This window comes from Nesoenas mayeri (genome assembly GCF_963082525.1).
Source record: "Nesoenas mayeri genome assembly, chromosome: 5".
Lineage (NCBI taxonomy): Eukaryota > Metazoa > Chordata > Aves > Columbiformes > Columbidae > Nesoenas > Nesoenas mayeri.
In genome coordinates, this window is record NC_137548.1 from 37,230,283 (window position 1) to 37,248,251 (window position 17,969).

General features: G+C 44.3%; 1 protein-coding gene across 1 annotated transcript in view; it reads left to right on the forward strand.

Moving 5' to 3' along the window:
* The window catches only part of GALNT16 (polypeptide N-acetylgalactosaminyltransferase 16), a gene marked incomplete at both ends in the record, with an annotated part of 74,355 nt that overhangs the window by 23,851 nt on the left and 32,535 nt on the right, over positions 1–17,969 (forward strand). The window contains 2 exons of the mRNA XM_080345436.1: positions 13,763–13,938; positions 16,877–16,975. Of these exons, the coding sequence (XP_080201562.1) occupies positions 13,763–13,938; positions 16,877–16,975 (275 nt within the window). The remainder of the gene's footprint in view (positions 1–13,762; positions 13,939–16,876; positions 16,976–17,969) is intronic.

The following is a 17,969-nucleotide window of genomic DNA, read 5'->3' on the forward strand; positions in this document are numbered from 1 at the left end:
GTGACATGTAGTTATGTGCAGTCATGCCAATTAATGGTAGTAGTGGACACGCATGGTGAAACTGGCTTTGCGCTGACACTTGTATTTCAGCATTGACCTCTGTGCTGAGTGCTTGACACTACAACCTTGAACAACCTTTTAATGTTGGTTTGTGGTGGAAGAGGCAAGGCAGAGATCTGGATGAACTAATAGATTTATTGACAGACAGCGAAGTGCCCTTTGACTAAGGTAGATAAAGTCCTGAAGTGTATGTGCTTTTGTAAAAATTCAGTACATATCTCATCACTCCTTTCAGAGACCAAGAGCAACTCACGTGGCTTAAACATCTGTTAATTATGGAGAAAGATTGAAAAATGTTGTCCCGGCAATGTGCTGGATCCTGAGCTGTGAACATTACTCAATGGGCATGAGAGCTGCTGTGCATGCTCTGGCTCATACCCTGTGGCTGCAGAGCTCTCAGTGAGAGCTGCCTTTGTGCTAACCAAAAATAAGATCTGAACCATTAAATGCATTTTATTCAGTAGGAGGTGCTGCTCTGCTAAGGAGTTTGGGGTTTTATTGGCGTTGGGTATGTTGCTGGTCAGACCACCTTCAGACTGCCACTATGCAGGGTGAACACACTGCAGGGCTGCTGTTGCTCCCTAGTCCCGCTGTGTTCAGACTCATTGTGTAGAATAATGAGCCACAGTAAGAAACACTTATTCCGGACTGTGTAATGTAGAGTTAGAAGTTAATTCCTCTGTTACATTCACCTTTTCTCATTTAAGGGTAGACCATCTTGATCTTGTTCCCTCTCTAACAGTTCTCCATGTTTTTTGATGGTTGGTTTTCTGTGCGTGGAATTTGTTTTGGATTTTTTTTTTGTCTTTTAGTTTGCTTTTGTTGTTACTGTTTGGGTTTTTTTGGTTTTTTTTTTTTTTTAGTTTATTTTGTCATGTCTTTGGTGCTGTCTGTCCCCACGCTTGCAACCACAGCTCTGCTTTTGGTTGTATTAATTTTTTCAAACCTACTTTGAATGAACCTGTCAGCACGTTTCCTTTGTTCATGTTTCTTCATCTCCATGTTCCCTGCTGGAACCAGAAATGCTAAAACCCAATGAGAGCGAGCCAGAAATGTGAAGAATGTCTCAACATCTTCTTCTATTCTGGAGAAAATGAATTGCATTACAGACTCCATGTCTTTAACAAGCTGTATTGCATTTAACCTTTACCTCCTCACCATAACCTCCAGCTAGAAATTTATACATTATTCGTCTTCTGGGTAATGAAGGCTACTTAACAACATATTAGAGTGGTTTCTAAGCACAAGCCATTTTCCGGGACAAATAGAGTTGGAAGAAGGGGAAGTTCAGTCTCTTAAACAGTTTGATTTTTTTCCAATATATCATAATAAAATGAGTGTGAATGACTGAAAGGTAGTGGAAAGCTTGGACCTCAATTGGTACTCCGTGTGTGTTTGTTTCTTTCTGTTTATATTTTTGTTGTGGCTGAAATCCTGTCCTGCTGATGTCACTGGGAATTTTGCCACTGGGTTTCACTAGTAATTTACAGCACACTTAGATTTTACATTGTGTTCTTCTGAACATAAACAACGCCTCTGTGGTTCATGCTGCTCTCTGCGGGAGGAGCAAGCAGACCTCACCAAGCAGAGCTCATCCTCGTGAGCAACCCTGTGGTTTTCATGAAGCTGTGACAGGACTGAATGTGTCTAGGTTTTATTCTTCATTCATATTTAGGAAGGCTGCTGAAGCCCAGGCAAGATCCTTTGTCCATCACAGCATTGTGGCTTTTGGGAGCTGTGCTCTCTCTTTGGTGAAGATCTTCCTTGACAGTATCGGTTATACTGACACAACACTCCTCTGGGAAGCAAAAGGTTAGGGGCACAGCCTCAGCTCTCAGAAACAGACGCCCACATTTTTCTTACAACATATTTTTTTCTGAAAATGAAATTTGGGCAAAACTCACTAGTTGAAAATGTGGAGAAAAATGTTAGATGTGTCTTTTAATAAACTAGCTCAAAACCATCAGCTCCCAAAATCTGCCTGACCAGACTTATGGTTTAGCCAGGCCAAAACCAGCCATAGCCCAAGGTTTGTAGAGGTGCTACTGCTGACGACAAACATTCAAACATTGCTTGATTTGAAAACCAAGTTGTGTGTCCTTTATCTTCACCTTCTGAGTTTTGAATTTCTAAGCATCCACCTTTTTCTGTTCTGCAACTATGAAGGCAAAAAAAATATCCTTACAAAATAAAATCTGTGAGTTCTACGAACAACATAACCCAGGAGTTGCATCTTTCTGAGATGGTCTTACAATATGTGACTGGCAACAGAACTGTGAGTACTGTATGTGTGAAATCAGATGATGATTGCTCTTAGTATTGGATGGGGATTGACAGAGTAATGGATTTTAAAGATCCTTGCTGGTCATTGCAATCATTGACCTTATTTTGACACAGTTTGCACCTGCAGAATGAGACAAGTGGCTGTGTGAAGGGCTGTGGCACTTTGTGCATGGGGAAAGCTATGTTTCCATGTGCAGTGGTTTTGGCCATACTTGTCCTGAGTGTATTTCCAGATTGTCAGATGCGTCCATTTTTGTGATGCCTGCTTTGATGGCTCCGTTCTTCCTTCTATCCCTGGCTCTTTCTTGAGAGACAGCGATTAAATGGCAGAGCAGAGAGGCTGTTGAGGAGGCCTCTATTAATAATGTGATTGAAGACTAGAGTGACAGAGGCCTGCATAGCAACACAGGGTTTTTTCATATTTGACAGGCATATATGAGCCCATTTTGTGGTTCTTCATTGGTATGCATTATCCTTGATGAAACTTGCTATTGGGGAGGTGAATTTAATGTCTTTGCAGATGGAGACCCAAGCAGGAGCAGAGTGCAGCTCTGAGGGTCTTGTCATTTCAAATTGATTGCTGAGTCCTGGATTTGGAGCAATGCAGTAACTGAAAAATTAATCAATTAAAATGGAATATCATTTGGCTCCTAAACAAAATGCCAGAGGCCTGATATTCTCAAATCTTCACTGACAAATAAACAATGAGTCTTTCCACTGCTAGAAGACAATGTTGCATGCCAGAGGGCTGAATTCATAGCAGAGAAGATAGCTGAATGAACAAGGTCTTGTGCAGAAGGACTCATATTTTGAATAAAGCATGGATGCATATGCACCATCACTATTGTCGCTACAGAAAGAGTATTAGTACAGTCCCTGGGGACAGTTCTCATGGCTTCAAACCTCTGAAATACAAGCCCACATTATGAGTTGCAGGTCATTCTTGAACTTCTCTGAGAAATCAGGTCGTAATTCAACTGCAACATGAGGAGTTATATCGAGTCACTCTGTTAAATGCCAGTTTGATTGTTGGTTTACAGACAAGTTGCATTTTCATATTGGGCCTGGCTAACTCCCAACCAACAGGTCCTGCCAAGGGCCTTTCTGTGTGATGTTCAATAGCTAATCTGAGGAAGAGCTGTGTGGAGCATCATGGTAAATTACCTGACTCGTCAAGGTCACATCCTACCCAAGTGTTATTTCCTGGGCAGACAAGCTCTGTGCAGGCTCTGGGGCTGCACACAAGCCTTCAGGAGCAGTTTGGTGCCCCAGCTGGCACAAAGGCAGGAGCTTGGCCCCCTGAGGCTGGTTTGCTGCCTGGCTAAGTCTGCAGGATGTGCTCTGCTTCCCACCTGCCTGGTGCTGCCACCTGCCAGAGGCCATGACAGTATCTGTCTGGTGATTAACATGGGGAGCGAGCTGCTGCAGAATTGGATAATATTCAAAAACATGACTGTTTGAGCAAGACTCACTGTCAAGCACATGTTAGGGAAAAAGTCTTCCCTTGCTGGAAGATGGGGAGGAATTCCCACCTCCTGCTGTGGGGCCGGGTTTGTCCCTGGCCGGGGTGTGAAATGTCCCTTGTTCCCCTGGCTCAGCTGTGCATGTGCACAGTGTTTCTGCAAAGTGTGAATGCTGGCCAGTTGCAAAACCATGATATTTTATTCTTAATCTTCTAATCCCCATTTAAAGCCCTAACTCTTGATGATGAATCACTAAAAAGGTCTTCAACTTCCTTTCTCTAGCCTTAGCAAAAAGCCCTTACAGCTTGATCTTGAAGGCAAAGAAAATGAGTCCCGAGCTTAATATAGTTAAATGTTTTAATGCTTTGGATGAGCAGTGCCCAGTCCTCAATGCAAGCTGACCTCTGCTCACCTCTTAGATAACTAGTTCACTGCTGACTACGTTAGCAGCTTATGAGGTCTAAAGTTACTTTCTCCTCTGTGAAAATATTTGTGGTGGCATCTGTCACTCTAGGCAGCTGCAATTCACTGGGAGGAAAAGGCTGAATGTAGGTCACTTGAGTTCAAAGGGAATAGATTAGTACATCAGCACAGAAGGCACATACACATGTTATGTCTGTGCAGGCAGTGTAGGTGGGGGAATGGGCAGAGAGAGATGCAATTTATGTGACTGATATGTTTAATGAAGACCTAGACCACCTTCATTTGAACTGTCTTATTGGCTTCATAGGTGCTACCAGGAAATCAGGAGGGCATCATCTGTCTTGATACAGATGCTATAAATTGAAATTCAGGTGATGTCTAAATGGCCACTGAGCATCTAACACTTAGAAGATGGATAACAAAACATTGTACCTTTTTCTTCTTTGTTTTAGTAATTCAAAATCACTTGGAAACCAGGGACATTCTTTACATATTTAAATATCTATAAAGACTGGGATGTTTTTCCAGAAGAAAAAGTGCAACTTCCTATAACGTTTGGTTTTTTGTTTTTTTTTTCTCTCTGAAGGACCTCAAAACACACTTTTACAAACCATACGTATAACCTTTGGCAGACCAATACTCCTATATACAGTAAGCAACCTAGAAAACTTTTGCTAAGGACGTTCGCTGCGTGATACCAAACAGATGTCTGAATGCAGACAGCTTCATGTCCATGTGACTGTTGTTTCTCTGTACAAAACCTTCATTCCCAGAGGCACTATGTCCCCAGCTGCCCACTGGGATCTCTTTCTGACAATGCTGCTGTTTTGGTGGGGGTGCCAGCACAAACTGCCTAGTCCCTTAGGTATTCAAAGAGTGTGCTGTCATGTCTGTTTTCTCTCTGGCACCAGATGTTGTCATGGATATTTATGGATCGAGAGAGCTCTGCTTGGAAAACAGGTGTTGTTTCAGGGAAAAGCAACGCCATGAACCTCACACTCCTCTCTCATTCTGGTACTTAGTAACTTTGAAGACCATCTCATCACTGTTGTTCAGGGTTTTCTCCACTTTGTTTTCTCCTGGAGAGAAATATAAAAGTATGAAGTCTTCTATCAGCAAAAATGGCAGTGTTTGTGTCACAACAAAATTTGCCAAATAGGGAAAAAATGGCTTTGCTCCAGGGAAAGAGATGAAGATCAAATAAACATAGAAGCCAGATGTATGTATCTGGACATGTGGGTGTTTATATAAAATCAATGTATGTGAATGTCATGAATACATTAGAAACAAAAATTGTAATATGATTTTTCAGTTTTGCATAATGGACATCTGTGTGTATTAGACTTCAAAATGAGGGAAGAAATAGGCCTTGGCAACTGCTTTGCCTCATCTGGGGTCTGGTTTTCCACAGTTCTGAGCAGGCTCATTTCCTCAGAGCTATTTGGAAAAGAGTGTCCTTGGGCATCTGCTTCCCCTGCTTTGCTTTATTCAACACTCCTAAAAACAAAAGACGAGAAGGATGCCTCAGGGCATCATGTCCCCTCACTCCTTATGGGCAATGTCCTCCTGCTGGGCCAGAAGACTTTGCAGGATCCAGCCCTTGCTAACTGCTCAAGGTCTGTTTCGGGATTAGAGCTGGTTCAAAGATGGACATATTTTGTAGAAGTCATCTCCTGTTATATGTTATATATCTCTATATGCTATATCTGTCTTGGCCACCAATAGAATATGATAACTGATAGTATTGTGCACCTGTCACATGTGATTTTGTATAATAAATGCCAGCCTCTCAGGCTACCATTCTACAATGAGTATACATCAGGACTGTATTTGGAGGGGAATCTAAGAAGGCATGATTTATGCATGGATTGCTAACCTACATGAGGGTGGATAGAGGTTAATTCATGCTGAAACCAGTCACTGCATGTGAAAGTGAGTTATTTGCATGCAGGATGTTGCTGAGCTCATATGACCAGCATGGCGGCGAGTACCTCATATTCTTAAGGGCTGCTGTCTGCAAAATGAATGAAACTGATGTGTGCTGTAGTGCTGGCACTTGTTCCCTCTGTGTTACTTTTGGCTGTTCTCCACTTGTCAACTCATGCTGCTTTGCATAGCTTTGGGACCTAGGCAGAGTGATCCAGATGTGCTTCCTGGAAGCATCCATCTCTTCTGTAGACAAGGACATGCAGGATCAGGATGAAATATCACAAGAAGAATGCTTCTCCACAGAGGCACAAGAGAGATGGCTAAGGAGGATCATTAGGCAGAGGCCACATGCCTGTCTCTGAAGCAAGACTGTGAGTCCTTAGGCATGAAAGTAAGGAGTTGGGACCATAGTAGGACACACATCACCTTCCCATGTGTTGACAAGCTAGATGAGGGTAGTAGTGCGTGAAGCTATCAGAGAACCAGCGCTTGTGATAAACTTAACTGCTCTTAGGGGTTTTTTTTGCTGCTCCTCTTGTAAACTTCCCCTATGCTGTTTTCCTCTCTTGTGTTGCCTACTTTCTTCCCCAAAACTGCCCAAAAGATCAGCTTGTCAAACCATGGCAAGTATGCTTGAAAGGTAGCAGCCAAGCCTTTGTCTATCAACACACTGTTGTGACCTCTAAGTCAGCAACAAGCCTGTTTCTAAACTCTTCACACTAACAACTCAAGTCTGCTTGTGACAGACATCGCAGGAAAGTGTGATGTTCACCTCATCCAGCCTGTAGGCAATAACATGGAGCACTGTGCCATCTTCTGTGTCTCTTGGAGGAGGCTCTGAAAGTATCATCCAAAAATTGGTGGGTGTGGGGAGGACATTGCCATGGAAACCAAACACAGAAAAATAATTACTTCTTTCTTGCCTTATACAGGATTTCCACCTTTTCAAGCCAGATGCTTGAGGACACTTTCCTTGTCAACAACTCAATGTTTGGCAAAGCTATGAGGGAAGAAGGGAAGAACAAAACTGAAAATGCCTGGTGGAATCCCATGACTTACTAGCCATAAGGCAGGGATGGAGAGAAAGGGTTTCTTGGGGCTATAACAGAAGAGAGCAGAGATGCACTCTTACAGAGCTGGCAGAGAGTTGCCTCTGCATGCACAGAAGCCAATAAATGCCAGGAGATGGTGGAAAAGAGTAGGGAGGCGGAGAGGCACCTCGAGCAAGCAGCAGTGCTGGAAATCAAGCCCCAGCAGACTTTCCCTGCTTCTCACTCCCACCATTCCTTGGAAACTACAGCTCTGTCACAGGGCCTAGAGAAACCCTGTGAGCTGGCAACCATGACCTCTTCTCAGAGGGCAATGAAAACAGCCTCTGCTAGAGGCCTGTCACTGGTCTCTCCAGCCCAATTTGGAACTGGCAGCAAGCTTTGACATTGTCCAGTGCTAAAGGCAGTAGAAAATCTCATGTGACCAATTAGCTGGTGTGGGAGCTGATCAATTCAAGTTGCTTTACTGCTTCCATTGTGTTATTCCAGTTTGTGCAAGCTACAAACAAAACATTCAAATTAGTCTCTGAGCACTTCTGTCAGCACTTGCACTTCTCGAAGAACAGAGATGGCTCTATTTAACTGTGGTAATTTTTATTAACATTTCATAACAGAAGTTCTGTGGGAGCATGGTTCCTAAACCACATTTTAAATGCTTTACACAGTTAAACAAAGCATGAATAAAATAGATCCTGTGCTTTCAGGCACATCATTCTCTTTTAAAAGTATTTTGAGCCATTTTTCAGAGAAGTATATGGACTATTTCATGACATATAACAAGAGCCATGTGCACACTGGGATTCCTAAACCCAACTGGAAATGCAACAGACCCTCTATAACAAATGCTCTTGGCAATGGACACTCAAGAGATGATCTTTTGCAGGTTCAGCCCATCAAGAGTAGCTTGCTCCCTGGGAAAGCAGGGTCTCCTAGGAATTTCTTTGGAGTTGCCACAGTTCTCGGTCCTGCCCTGTGTGTGCTCTGTGCCATCCGTAGCCCATCCGTCTGCCAGCATATGGATTACAGAGCTGAGCAGGGCCTGTCTCCGTGGCATCCTCAAGCACCGCTGTGCTCTCTAGCACCTGATTGCTGCTGGTGGTGCTGTGCTGTCCTGTCCTCTTTGGAACTTGTTTTCAGGTCACTGGGACAGCTTACGGAGCAAGTGGATTGAGCCCATGGAGAAAAATTTCATACCATATGGACCCCAGCAGCTCCACTGTGGTTTACAGAGGTGACTTGATCCTGCCCTTTGCTCAGCCAGCCAGGTTGTATCTCAACCCAATGGGTTGAAGCTGGCATTAAACCAGTCCAAAGGGGAAAACCTCTGCTGAGGGGGGCTGGACCTGCAAGGCTGGTGGGAGAGAGGTGCTGGCAGGGTTGGGGATCATGGCAGCGGTGGTATGTGAGGCTGCAGCAGCGGGATGAATCAAAGTGGGGACTCGGGAGAGAGAAAGGTTTTATGAAGTTGTTACTCCCTGGCTTGCTTTGTGTCCATATTCATTAGTTAGTTCTTCCAGGGAAAGGTACTTGCTGGGGATGGCATGTGATTTATGCTTTTCAGTCCTGGGATTTGACATAGCTGACACAATCATGAAAATTAGCTTAAAACAAAAAAACATGGCAGCCCCTTGTTCCATTTGTTGTACTAGCACTAGACACTTATAAGGAAGATATGCAGAAGCTTTGGAGTACACATCTCACCATATAAAACTGCTGCTGAATTAATGGTGCAGTAACTGTAAAATCATTAGTTGCGCTTGTCTTTGAGAATTTTGCATACCTTACTTTAGTTAAGTAATGATTTCTCATGACTCCTGGAGTATGGTTGTCCTTTTTGAATTTGACTAAGCCTGCTGTTACAAAAATGTATCCTGTGACCCTGCAGTCTCCAGCTGCTCTGGTTTTAGTGGCTGTTTGCATTATTTTGGAGCTGGCATGCGTGTGCCTGATGGTAGTGATAGTGCATGGAGGTGAGTGGCACTTTCTGTGTTATAGTCTTGTTGTTCCACAAGTGATCAGGCCTAGAGGAATATCACTGGGCTAGTCAAGAAATGAGCCTCTCAAGTTTTCATAGAAGTGCATGGCATTAATTCCTTTCCCTTAATCTTTTACTTAGAAAGTTAACTTCACTACTTAAATAGTTCCTGGTCTCTTGAACCATGTCAAAACACAAATAAGGACGTGCTTTCAGTAGCGGAAGAGCAACTCAGTCCATTCTGTCACTGAAAGGGAAAAGCATAGGTGAAAATGAGAAACGGTGAAATGAGAATAGAAGGTTTATAGAATTTCCGGAAATTTTGGTATGTGAATTGTGTCGGAGGTCTAAGCAATGTTTGGGACAAACCTTAATTTATACAAACTGCTGTGCTAATCCCTAGTCTAGACACTGACATTTCCAGTGCCTATTCATCTTTATTTCTGCTTTCATCTAGCAAATTCTTTTGGTCTGTCACAGACCATCAGTCAGAAGGAACTGGGCTCTTCTGTTCCCATAACTCCCACTTCTTGTTCCAGCCCCAAGCATGGGGATAGAGGGTGTGTAGCAAGCTACACAGAGAACTTACAGGTGTGAACCGTCCTGTTGTGGTAAAAGTCTTAACTTTGCACTTAGGTGTACATACTGTGCCTTTGATATACCCAAAGCTCAGATGTGCTTATATTGACTTCTTCCTGAAGTGAGAGGTGTTAATGTGAAAGGAGAGGAAAGAAGGGGTGGACATCAGTCTGCCTTCCTCAGAGGGTTTGGCAGGGAGTTGGCTGCTGTATCAGAACCTATGCTGCTCTTGTCAAGTATGTTTTCAATTAACAGTGAAAAATGTCCTGCAGTCAAACATCTTTGTTCTAGGAAAAAAATCTGATAAAGCAAGTCCGTCCTTAGAGATAAGCTTTATATTCACTTTGCCAGGCTTGTTCACAGCTGTCTGGGCTCCACTCAGGATGATGTTTTCTCTCTTCTCTTTATTGAGCTTTGCTGTTGTGTGCTTTGTAATGAGCTGTAACATGTAGCACTTTTCTGGGGAGCTGCTACCTTGATGTTTCTTTCATGTTTTGTACTAGCCATAAATCTGATGAACTGTAGGGGTCTGTGGGGCCTTAATGAATTGTTTTCAGACTTTTTTTCCCATTTGTTGAGATGATAATTTTTAATTGTAATCCTGTTCCCTGATATGTCTGACACTTTTGCTGTGGACAAATCCTGTGGGTTTGATTAATGTACTCAGTATCCAAGGTGCTTATGAAAATACTGAATAGTGCTGGATCGAGAACAAATCCCTAAGACCTGCTCTAACCATAGCCCCTCTGTTGTGACAGTGAACAGGTAATTCTGCTCTGACAGTGGCTTTCCAAACAGTTTCACCCATTCTGCATGAGTTTCCTCTAGATTTCTATTTCTGTAGCTTGCTAATGACATCTTACCACCGCCTAGCAAAACCCTTACCAAAGTCATGATGTATCTATCTACTGCTTTTCCACACCCTTAAGACTGATTACTCCATCACAGGAGAAAATTAGGTTGCTCTGACATGATGCGGTCTTGACAAATCTCAGTTGGCTCCTATTTATTGCCTTGTTATCTTCTTGGTGCTCATAGATAGGTTGTTTGATGACTTGGTGATTACCTGTTGATTAGCTGTCAGTCTAGAAGCTGAACCTAGGCCTCCTGAGATATTATCCCCTGCATCTTCCCTTTGCCCTGTTTGAAGAGAGCGCATAGAGATACTGGCTGAGATAAAAATGAGAAGTGTTCTTAACTGACAGTTAATTCCCAGTGCTCTTTTATCACTTTTAGAATTTAATGCGTAATTAATGTGAGCACCATAGTATCTAGAGGAATTTACCCTAATAGTTCAAATTTAAATGTGTCATGGCCCTGAGGGCAGTAATGGGCCTTCCTGTCCCTGCCTGCTCCCCAGAGCTCCCCCGCCTATGGCCCAGGACCCCATTTCAACCCCCCTGGGGCCATCAGCCCCTGACCCAGCGATGCTGCAGGAGGGCCGGTCTCCAGCTCCCCACAGCCCTGCTCTGCCTGGCCATGGGCCCTGCAAAGGTGGGCCCACAGCCTGGTCCGTCCCCAGGGAGGTGCCTGATGCCCAGGGCTGGGGTACCACAGTGGCCCCGAGCTGTTCTGCCCCTGGCTGGAAGGTGGGATTGTGCCCTGGCTGCCAGGCCCTGCCCTGAGCCCCACCATGGGGAGCCCCCGGCCCTTGCAGTGCCCTGACAAAATGGCTCCTGAAGACTTGCTGCTGCTTCCAGCTATATGCACAATGGTTCATAGCAATATAAACCAAAACCAGCTATTGTTTTTCCAGGGCCTGGAGAGACAGGTAAGTAGTAAAGGGCAAGCAAGTGACTGCAAAATATTTGAAGGTGCTTGATAAGCTGGGCTTTTGCTACACATCAGTGTTGTTTTCTAGGGCAAGAGGAAAATAGAGAAATGGAAGCTAAGCTTGACAAAGCACCTAGTGCAAATTAAAGGAGAAAAACACTTCAATTTCTAGAGATATTAAAGTAATTATTTTCTTCCTTGTACTGAAAATATTATTTCAAGGGAGAGCCTGGGCAGCAGGCTCTGAAACCAGACGTGCAGGTAACTGAGCTGTTGCCCTAACCCAGCGATGTGCCCAGCGGTGCTGTCGCAGCAGGCGCTGTGAGGGATGGTGGGGCACAGCGGCATCCTGCACCAAGGAGCAGCAGGGGGACAACGGCATCCCTTGCCGAGGGGCTGCAGGGGACAATGGCATCCATCACTGAGGGGCGACAGGGCAGAGCACTTGCTGCCTGGAGGGGTTGGGTTGGAGGCAAACTTATCTGCACAATTGTGCCTGTGTGACTCATATGCTATGGTAAGTCCATATGCAGCAGCCTGGTTGTCCAGTGGTTGAATAAGTTTCTTTGTGTTGAAATAGTGGCACTTTTTTTTTCCCACCCCTAGGAAAAGACACTTCCCTTGTCCTTCTATGGTAAGAAGGAGAAATCTGAGCATCAGGCTGACCTTGGCTGTATTAGGCATAATTTTATGGACTACTTTCATTTTTTTTTCTCAGTTCATTCATCTTTGCAAATGGAATAGTCCTAACCTTTAATTTCTCTTCATGCTCTGGTAGCTTCCTTCCAGAGACCAGTTTGACAAAACTTGTGCTCTGGCTGTGGCTGCTGAGCTGTCACTGATTTCGTATAACAGTGTTCATGATGGTTTCAGTTTTCTGTGTCACATTTGCGGTGCACTCGATTTGCTGTATTTCCCATCTCAATGGATGGAATGCAGGGCTTCATTGAGCTGTCCATGGGGACATTCGGATTTGTAACCCGCGTGGTCACGGTTCATTTGAAATCCATCAACGTGCATGAGTAGTTCAATTTGTTTCTCCTAATGTTCATTATCTTGCACTTGTCTATGCTGAATTTAATTTGCCATCATCTTACCCAACTGTCTGCTTCTCCTAGGGCTGTCTGCACTGCAGAGTAGCCCTTCTTGGAGAAAGGTGCGGAGATGTTTGTTCTTCTAAGTGCTTTCCTGCTTAAGGAATTTGATGTGGTCCTGGGTCTCTCGAGTTGTTTCCCAGCCTACTAAGCTGGCTCAACGAAAATACTGTGTGATACTGGGGACCAGTCCCTGGTCTCTTGCCCTCTAAATCTCCTAAAAGGAGCTTTTTAGGAGAGGGAGAATTGTGACCAAACCTAGTATTAGAGTGTATCCAAACTGTTTTATATAGAAGGATCTCAAGATCTGGGGACTGTCCAGCACTTTAGATGAGAGATGAATGAGGCAAAATATGTCTTTTCCAGCAGTTTTAGGGAGATCCAGCACTCCTTTGTACAAGGCTGGGAGTATTTTATGGCTTCTTCATGATTTGGTCTATCAAATGGCTACCATAGACAATTTGTTTAAGTGACTTTGATTGTTTAAACAATCCTGATTGCTTTATAAGCTGATATTTTACAGTTTTTAGTTCTTGCGTGGGTCTAGGGACAGTCACATGCAGCTTCCAACTTTATAATGGACTGGACAAAGCTGGGCAAGGCACAGCAGGCAACCTGCTAAATCAGCTGCTTCTGTTTGTATATGATAGTGATTGCTGAAAGGCTGAAACTGCTTTTGCTTAAAATTCTGTGTTTCAGCCACATTGGCTGGAGACTGCTCTCAAACCCATGTTGCCTGGAAGGCTTTCCAAATACCTGCAGTCTCGAACCTTCTGCATAGCAAGAGCTACAGGGAATTTGGCTGTTCCTCTGCTATCAGGAATGGCAGCTTTCATCCCAAGCTCAGTCAGTAAGGATAGCAGGCCTGCAATTTTCCTTGGAGAAGGCAATTGTAACACCATATCTGCGAGGGTTTCCTGCTTTCCTCTCCAAGACCTTTCCCCATACCTGAGCTACTTCCAGATGCGTGGCAAACAACCTGCCTTAGTGTACGCATGTACAGGACAATGGTTGGACTCAGTTGATCTTGAGAGGCTTTTCCAACCAAAATGATTCTATGATTCTATGTCTGAACTTATTGTCTGTGTGTAAACATGAGTTGGCTGCTCTCCCTGATGCTTGTCTCTGTTCTAGATGACAAGGGCTCCCCAAGGAGAGAAGAATAGCCGGAAGGGTTTTGATGAAAAGGCTTACTTGTCCTCCAAGCTGCTGAAGGCCGGAGAAGACCCCTACCGCCAGCATGCTTTTAATCAGCTAGAGAGTGACAAACTCAGCAGCGATCGACCCATTCGGGACACCAGGCACTACAGGTACCGTGCAGCCCTTGCTCCAAGTGGTGGAGTGTGGGGAGTCCACTGCCCTCCTGGTGTTGTTCTGCAATGTTGACAAAGGATGGTTCGGGCTTCTCTTCTCCAGTGTTGGCCCATTATTTCATGGTTAATCGGGAAAGGTCACAAATGTGCAGAGACCCTTGACTAATTTAGCCCCAGCTTTTTGCTTCTCTAGCATCTCTTCTCCCAGGTCCAAGCATAATCTTGTTTCAGCACAGCCCCTCCATTGCAGCTCAAATTGCTCATCTGACCATTGTTTTTTGCACAATTTCCCTCACACTCACAGCTTCTCTCAGTGACCTTCTGTCCTGACTGCAAGTTATGCCACCGTTGCAGCCTCGCTTTACTCTGGTGTTCCTCACCTGCTGTGCCCTGGCTGTCTGAAGCTGGTTTGGTGCCTTCTTTCCAGCCTGAGCATTATGTTTTGAATGAAAGCTGCTGGGACAGGAATGAAACTAGCATGTGAATACGCTGAATATTTCATATCTTCAAAGTACATGTCGTTCTGTCCATGTTTCACTGGGAGTGAATTTATTCTGCTGACTAAACTCATCTTTAAATTGCTAATAGTGCTCAGGTAACTATTTTGTAGTTTCTGGAGTACAAAAAAGATAACATTATACCTTGAAAGTTGTAGGTTTGATAGTGATACGATAGCGTAAAACAGGCTACTTGAATGGATAAGAAACAGAAGCAAACTAACCATGTCCGAAATGCTTGTCTATCTGGGCTAGAACCAAGACCCTACCTAGGATTGCAAAGCAACATTTCACAGCTGCTGGGAATAGGAAACCAGGCATTTAACTTGATTGAAACTGTGAAAGGGATGTCAGGAGACATAGAGCTTTGTGAGCTTGCCAGCACTGACAAGCATCAGAGTGCTTTGTGAAAGCCAGCACTCAGGACCTTGGTTGTGAGATCAAAGTCTCTGCTTCTATTCTCCAGCATAGTACTTGGGATTGGCTTCCTAGTGACTCAGAGACAGTGGTGGCATGTCCTCTGTTACTGACAAGTCTCCCTGCCAGGCAGAATTGCTGCTTTCTGTTAGTCTGCTGTCATATTCTGGCCTAAAACCAGCTTACTTCAAAGGTGACTTAGTGTTTATTTTGATCTGTGGTAGCATGCAGAACATGTTTTTTGTGAAAAGCCTCTTCTATGCATTTCAGTCTGAAGAGCAATGTATATGTGATTCCCTGTAAATGTTTCATTTCATTTCATTTCATTTCATTTCAGCCCCAACTTTGCAAGGATTCCTTTCAGCAGTGGGGAGTCCAAAGCAGTGTATAATTAGAGCAGATAAACCTATTTCCCTGTTCCTTCCCTTTGCAGAGGTCGCAGTTTGGAAATGAGGGAGCTGTATCTGAGCACCTTGACCTAACGATATTGGAGGGGTTGCTGGGGTGGCAATTTAGGATGAGGAATTATTTCAGCTGATAAAAGTTAGATTGATGTTTGAGGAAAGCCCATCCTTCTGTCACAAATGGACCTGGCTCTCTGTTTAAGGAGTGGGGTTCAATAGGTCACCAACATGTCACTTTTTCTTCAGGCATCTAAGCAGAGCTTGAACATACTTGACTCCATCTCCTACAAGCTCCTTCTGACCTAGCATGTAGCTATTTTTTTTATTCAAAGCAAAGAGAGTGCCAACTTTCAAGCTCAAACTTTGTCCTTGTCGTCTGTGATGCTGCAGTAATGCTGAGGTACTGAGAAGACTTCCCCAAATAACACATACACTAATCTCTGCTGCTTTTCCACTTCCTGATGCCCTAATACATTTAATATGCATTACATCACAGAATTATTTTGAAACAATAATAAATGTGGTATATCTCCTGTCTGGTCTCAGGTTTTCCACATTAGTCTTTATCAAGGTTTCTGTATGTGTTTGAAAATTGCTGTAAGAAACTGGTGTCCCCTTAATAAAATATTGCAATGAAAAAGGCATAAACCAGTAGGATTAAATGTGATAATAAAACCAGTAACAGTTTAGTAATAGCCATAAATAACAGTAAGTAAATGTGGAAGTACACGTAGTGGGTGTAACAAACTGAGTTACATTCCCTCCTGGGATGGATTCTGTCTGTGCATGGCCTTGAGTGGTTAAAAACACTAGGCCATAATTTCAGGTGTGGGCTCTTCATTGGGCAGAGAGTTAGTGCAGACTGACTGCTGTTTGACACTGGTTGGATATTAAGAAGGTAGACACTCTGGAGGAGCAGATCAACCCAAATCTGCCATTCCTAATATCTGCCAGGATTGGATTCAGGATTCACATCTGTGAGTTGTTCTCCCCCAAGAATCCTTGTTCTCCACAAGATATGAGCAGCCCTTGTGCAAGCTGATCCTGAGTTAATCCTTGGTTCTGAGTATGAGAATGAATGTGTGTACCTAACATTACAAAGTCAGATGAGAAGATGGGAGGAATGGCTTTCCATTGCCAGCAGAGGTATTAGTGTTGAACCTCAGCAACTCCCTGACGCAGCACTAGCTAGTGTTTTCCTTTCTGTAAAGCCTACTGTCCAAAGAATTTGGAGTGCTTTACAGAGCAATACCAGCTCCATGCATCCTTAGCATGTGCATGTCCTATGCATGAATAAACAGGATTTTACATGAATCATAGGCAGATCCAGGGACTTGAACATTTGTTCCCCATGAAACCCATATGGTCTTCTCAGCATGCAGCATTGTAAGTTTAGGTATCACAGCCTCAAAACTTTGCCTTTCAACAGGCACAGTTGTTTTTAAGCTCTGCCAGCCTTGGTGCAGGGGCTGCTGAGGCTTTTCTTGCTACAGCTCAACTGTGCTGTTTCTGGTTTTAGCATATTATTTTCTTCTTCTTTAGAAATTCTAGGTATGCTGCTGCAATGGCTGCTCCTGGATGATGTTAGGCTTACACTTCTGCTCTCCTATGTTGCAGGTGCACTTCTGTACACTATGACACAGACTTGCCAGCTACCAGCCTCATCATCACCTTCCACAATGAGGCGCGCTCCACTCTGCTCCGCACAGTGAAGAGGTGAGTTCAGCAAGGGGTGCTGGGCCCAAATCATGGTGCCTGTAAGGGCACTGATGGAGGGTTAGGCATTTTCCAGCAGTTAGACAAGCAGTGTGGGTGCAGTCGCCCAGCTGCTTGTGATCTACTTTTGAGCTGGCCCATGAGGACAGGTCAGGATTGGCAGCATGGGAGTGTCTTCAAGGACAGAACATATCTGCAGTTAGCCCCTGCATAGCCCCTGTGGAGGGATTCGTTAGCAGCAGGAAAGGGGCTGCTTGGCCTGCATCTGCAGGTGGGAACAGTCTGTATGAGCCTGGTTTGGAAGAGTGAGAGGGGACCAAAGGGCATACTGTGGCCTGCTAGATGCAAGTGAGCAAAAGGGCTTGGGAGGAAGGACCATGTTTCATAAATGGGAATAAGCAGCTAGCCCTCTGCTAGGGCATGTGTTCCAGGTGCTGGGGCTCACTCAGTGAGGGCAAGGGGCACAGCTCACAAGTCTCTCAAGCAGAAAATGATAAACTCAAAGTCTTGTTGGATACTGAGGCCCTTGCAGTGTGAGCAGGAGTCACTTGCTGGTAAACAGATACTGAACCTGATGGCACACCAGATCCTTCCTGGAGCTTTGTGCCTAGACCCTGCTCAACCCACAGGACACTTGCTATCTTGTACCAGTGTCTCCTTATAGCTAAGTATCATTAGTAGTGGCCAAATCTAACCAAGTATAAAAGTGATATCGAACCTGTCAGCATCCCCAAGTAGATGGAAGCGTGCAATTATCTGTACCACAAAGCAATGTTCCAGCTGCACCTTCCTTTCCCCATCACCCCCACAGAACTCAGTGAGATGCTTCCTTTTTGTTTTTACACAAAAAATGCCCTCTGCCCTCTCTGACTTATCAAACCATTTCTCAAAGGGTCTCTGAAGCCTGCAAGCAGGTCCAGGAACAGCTTGTGGAGGCTGAAGGAAGAGTGAATTTTCCAGGGAGAAAGTTGAGCTGATGGTATCACTAACAGGA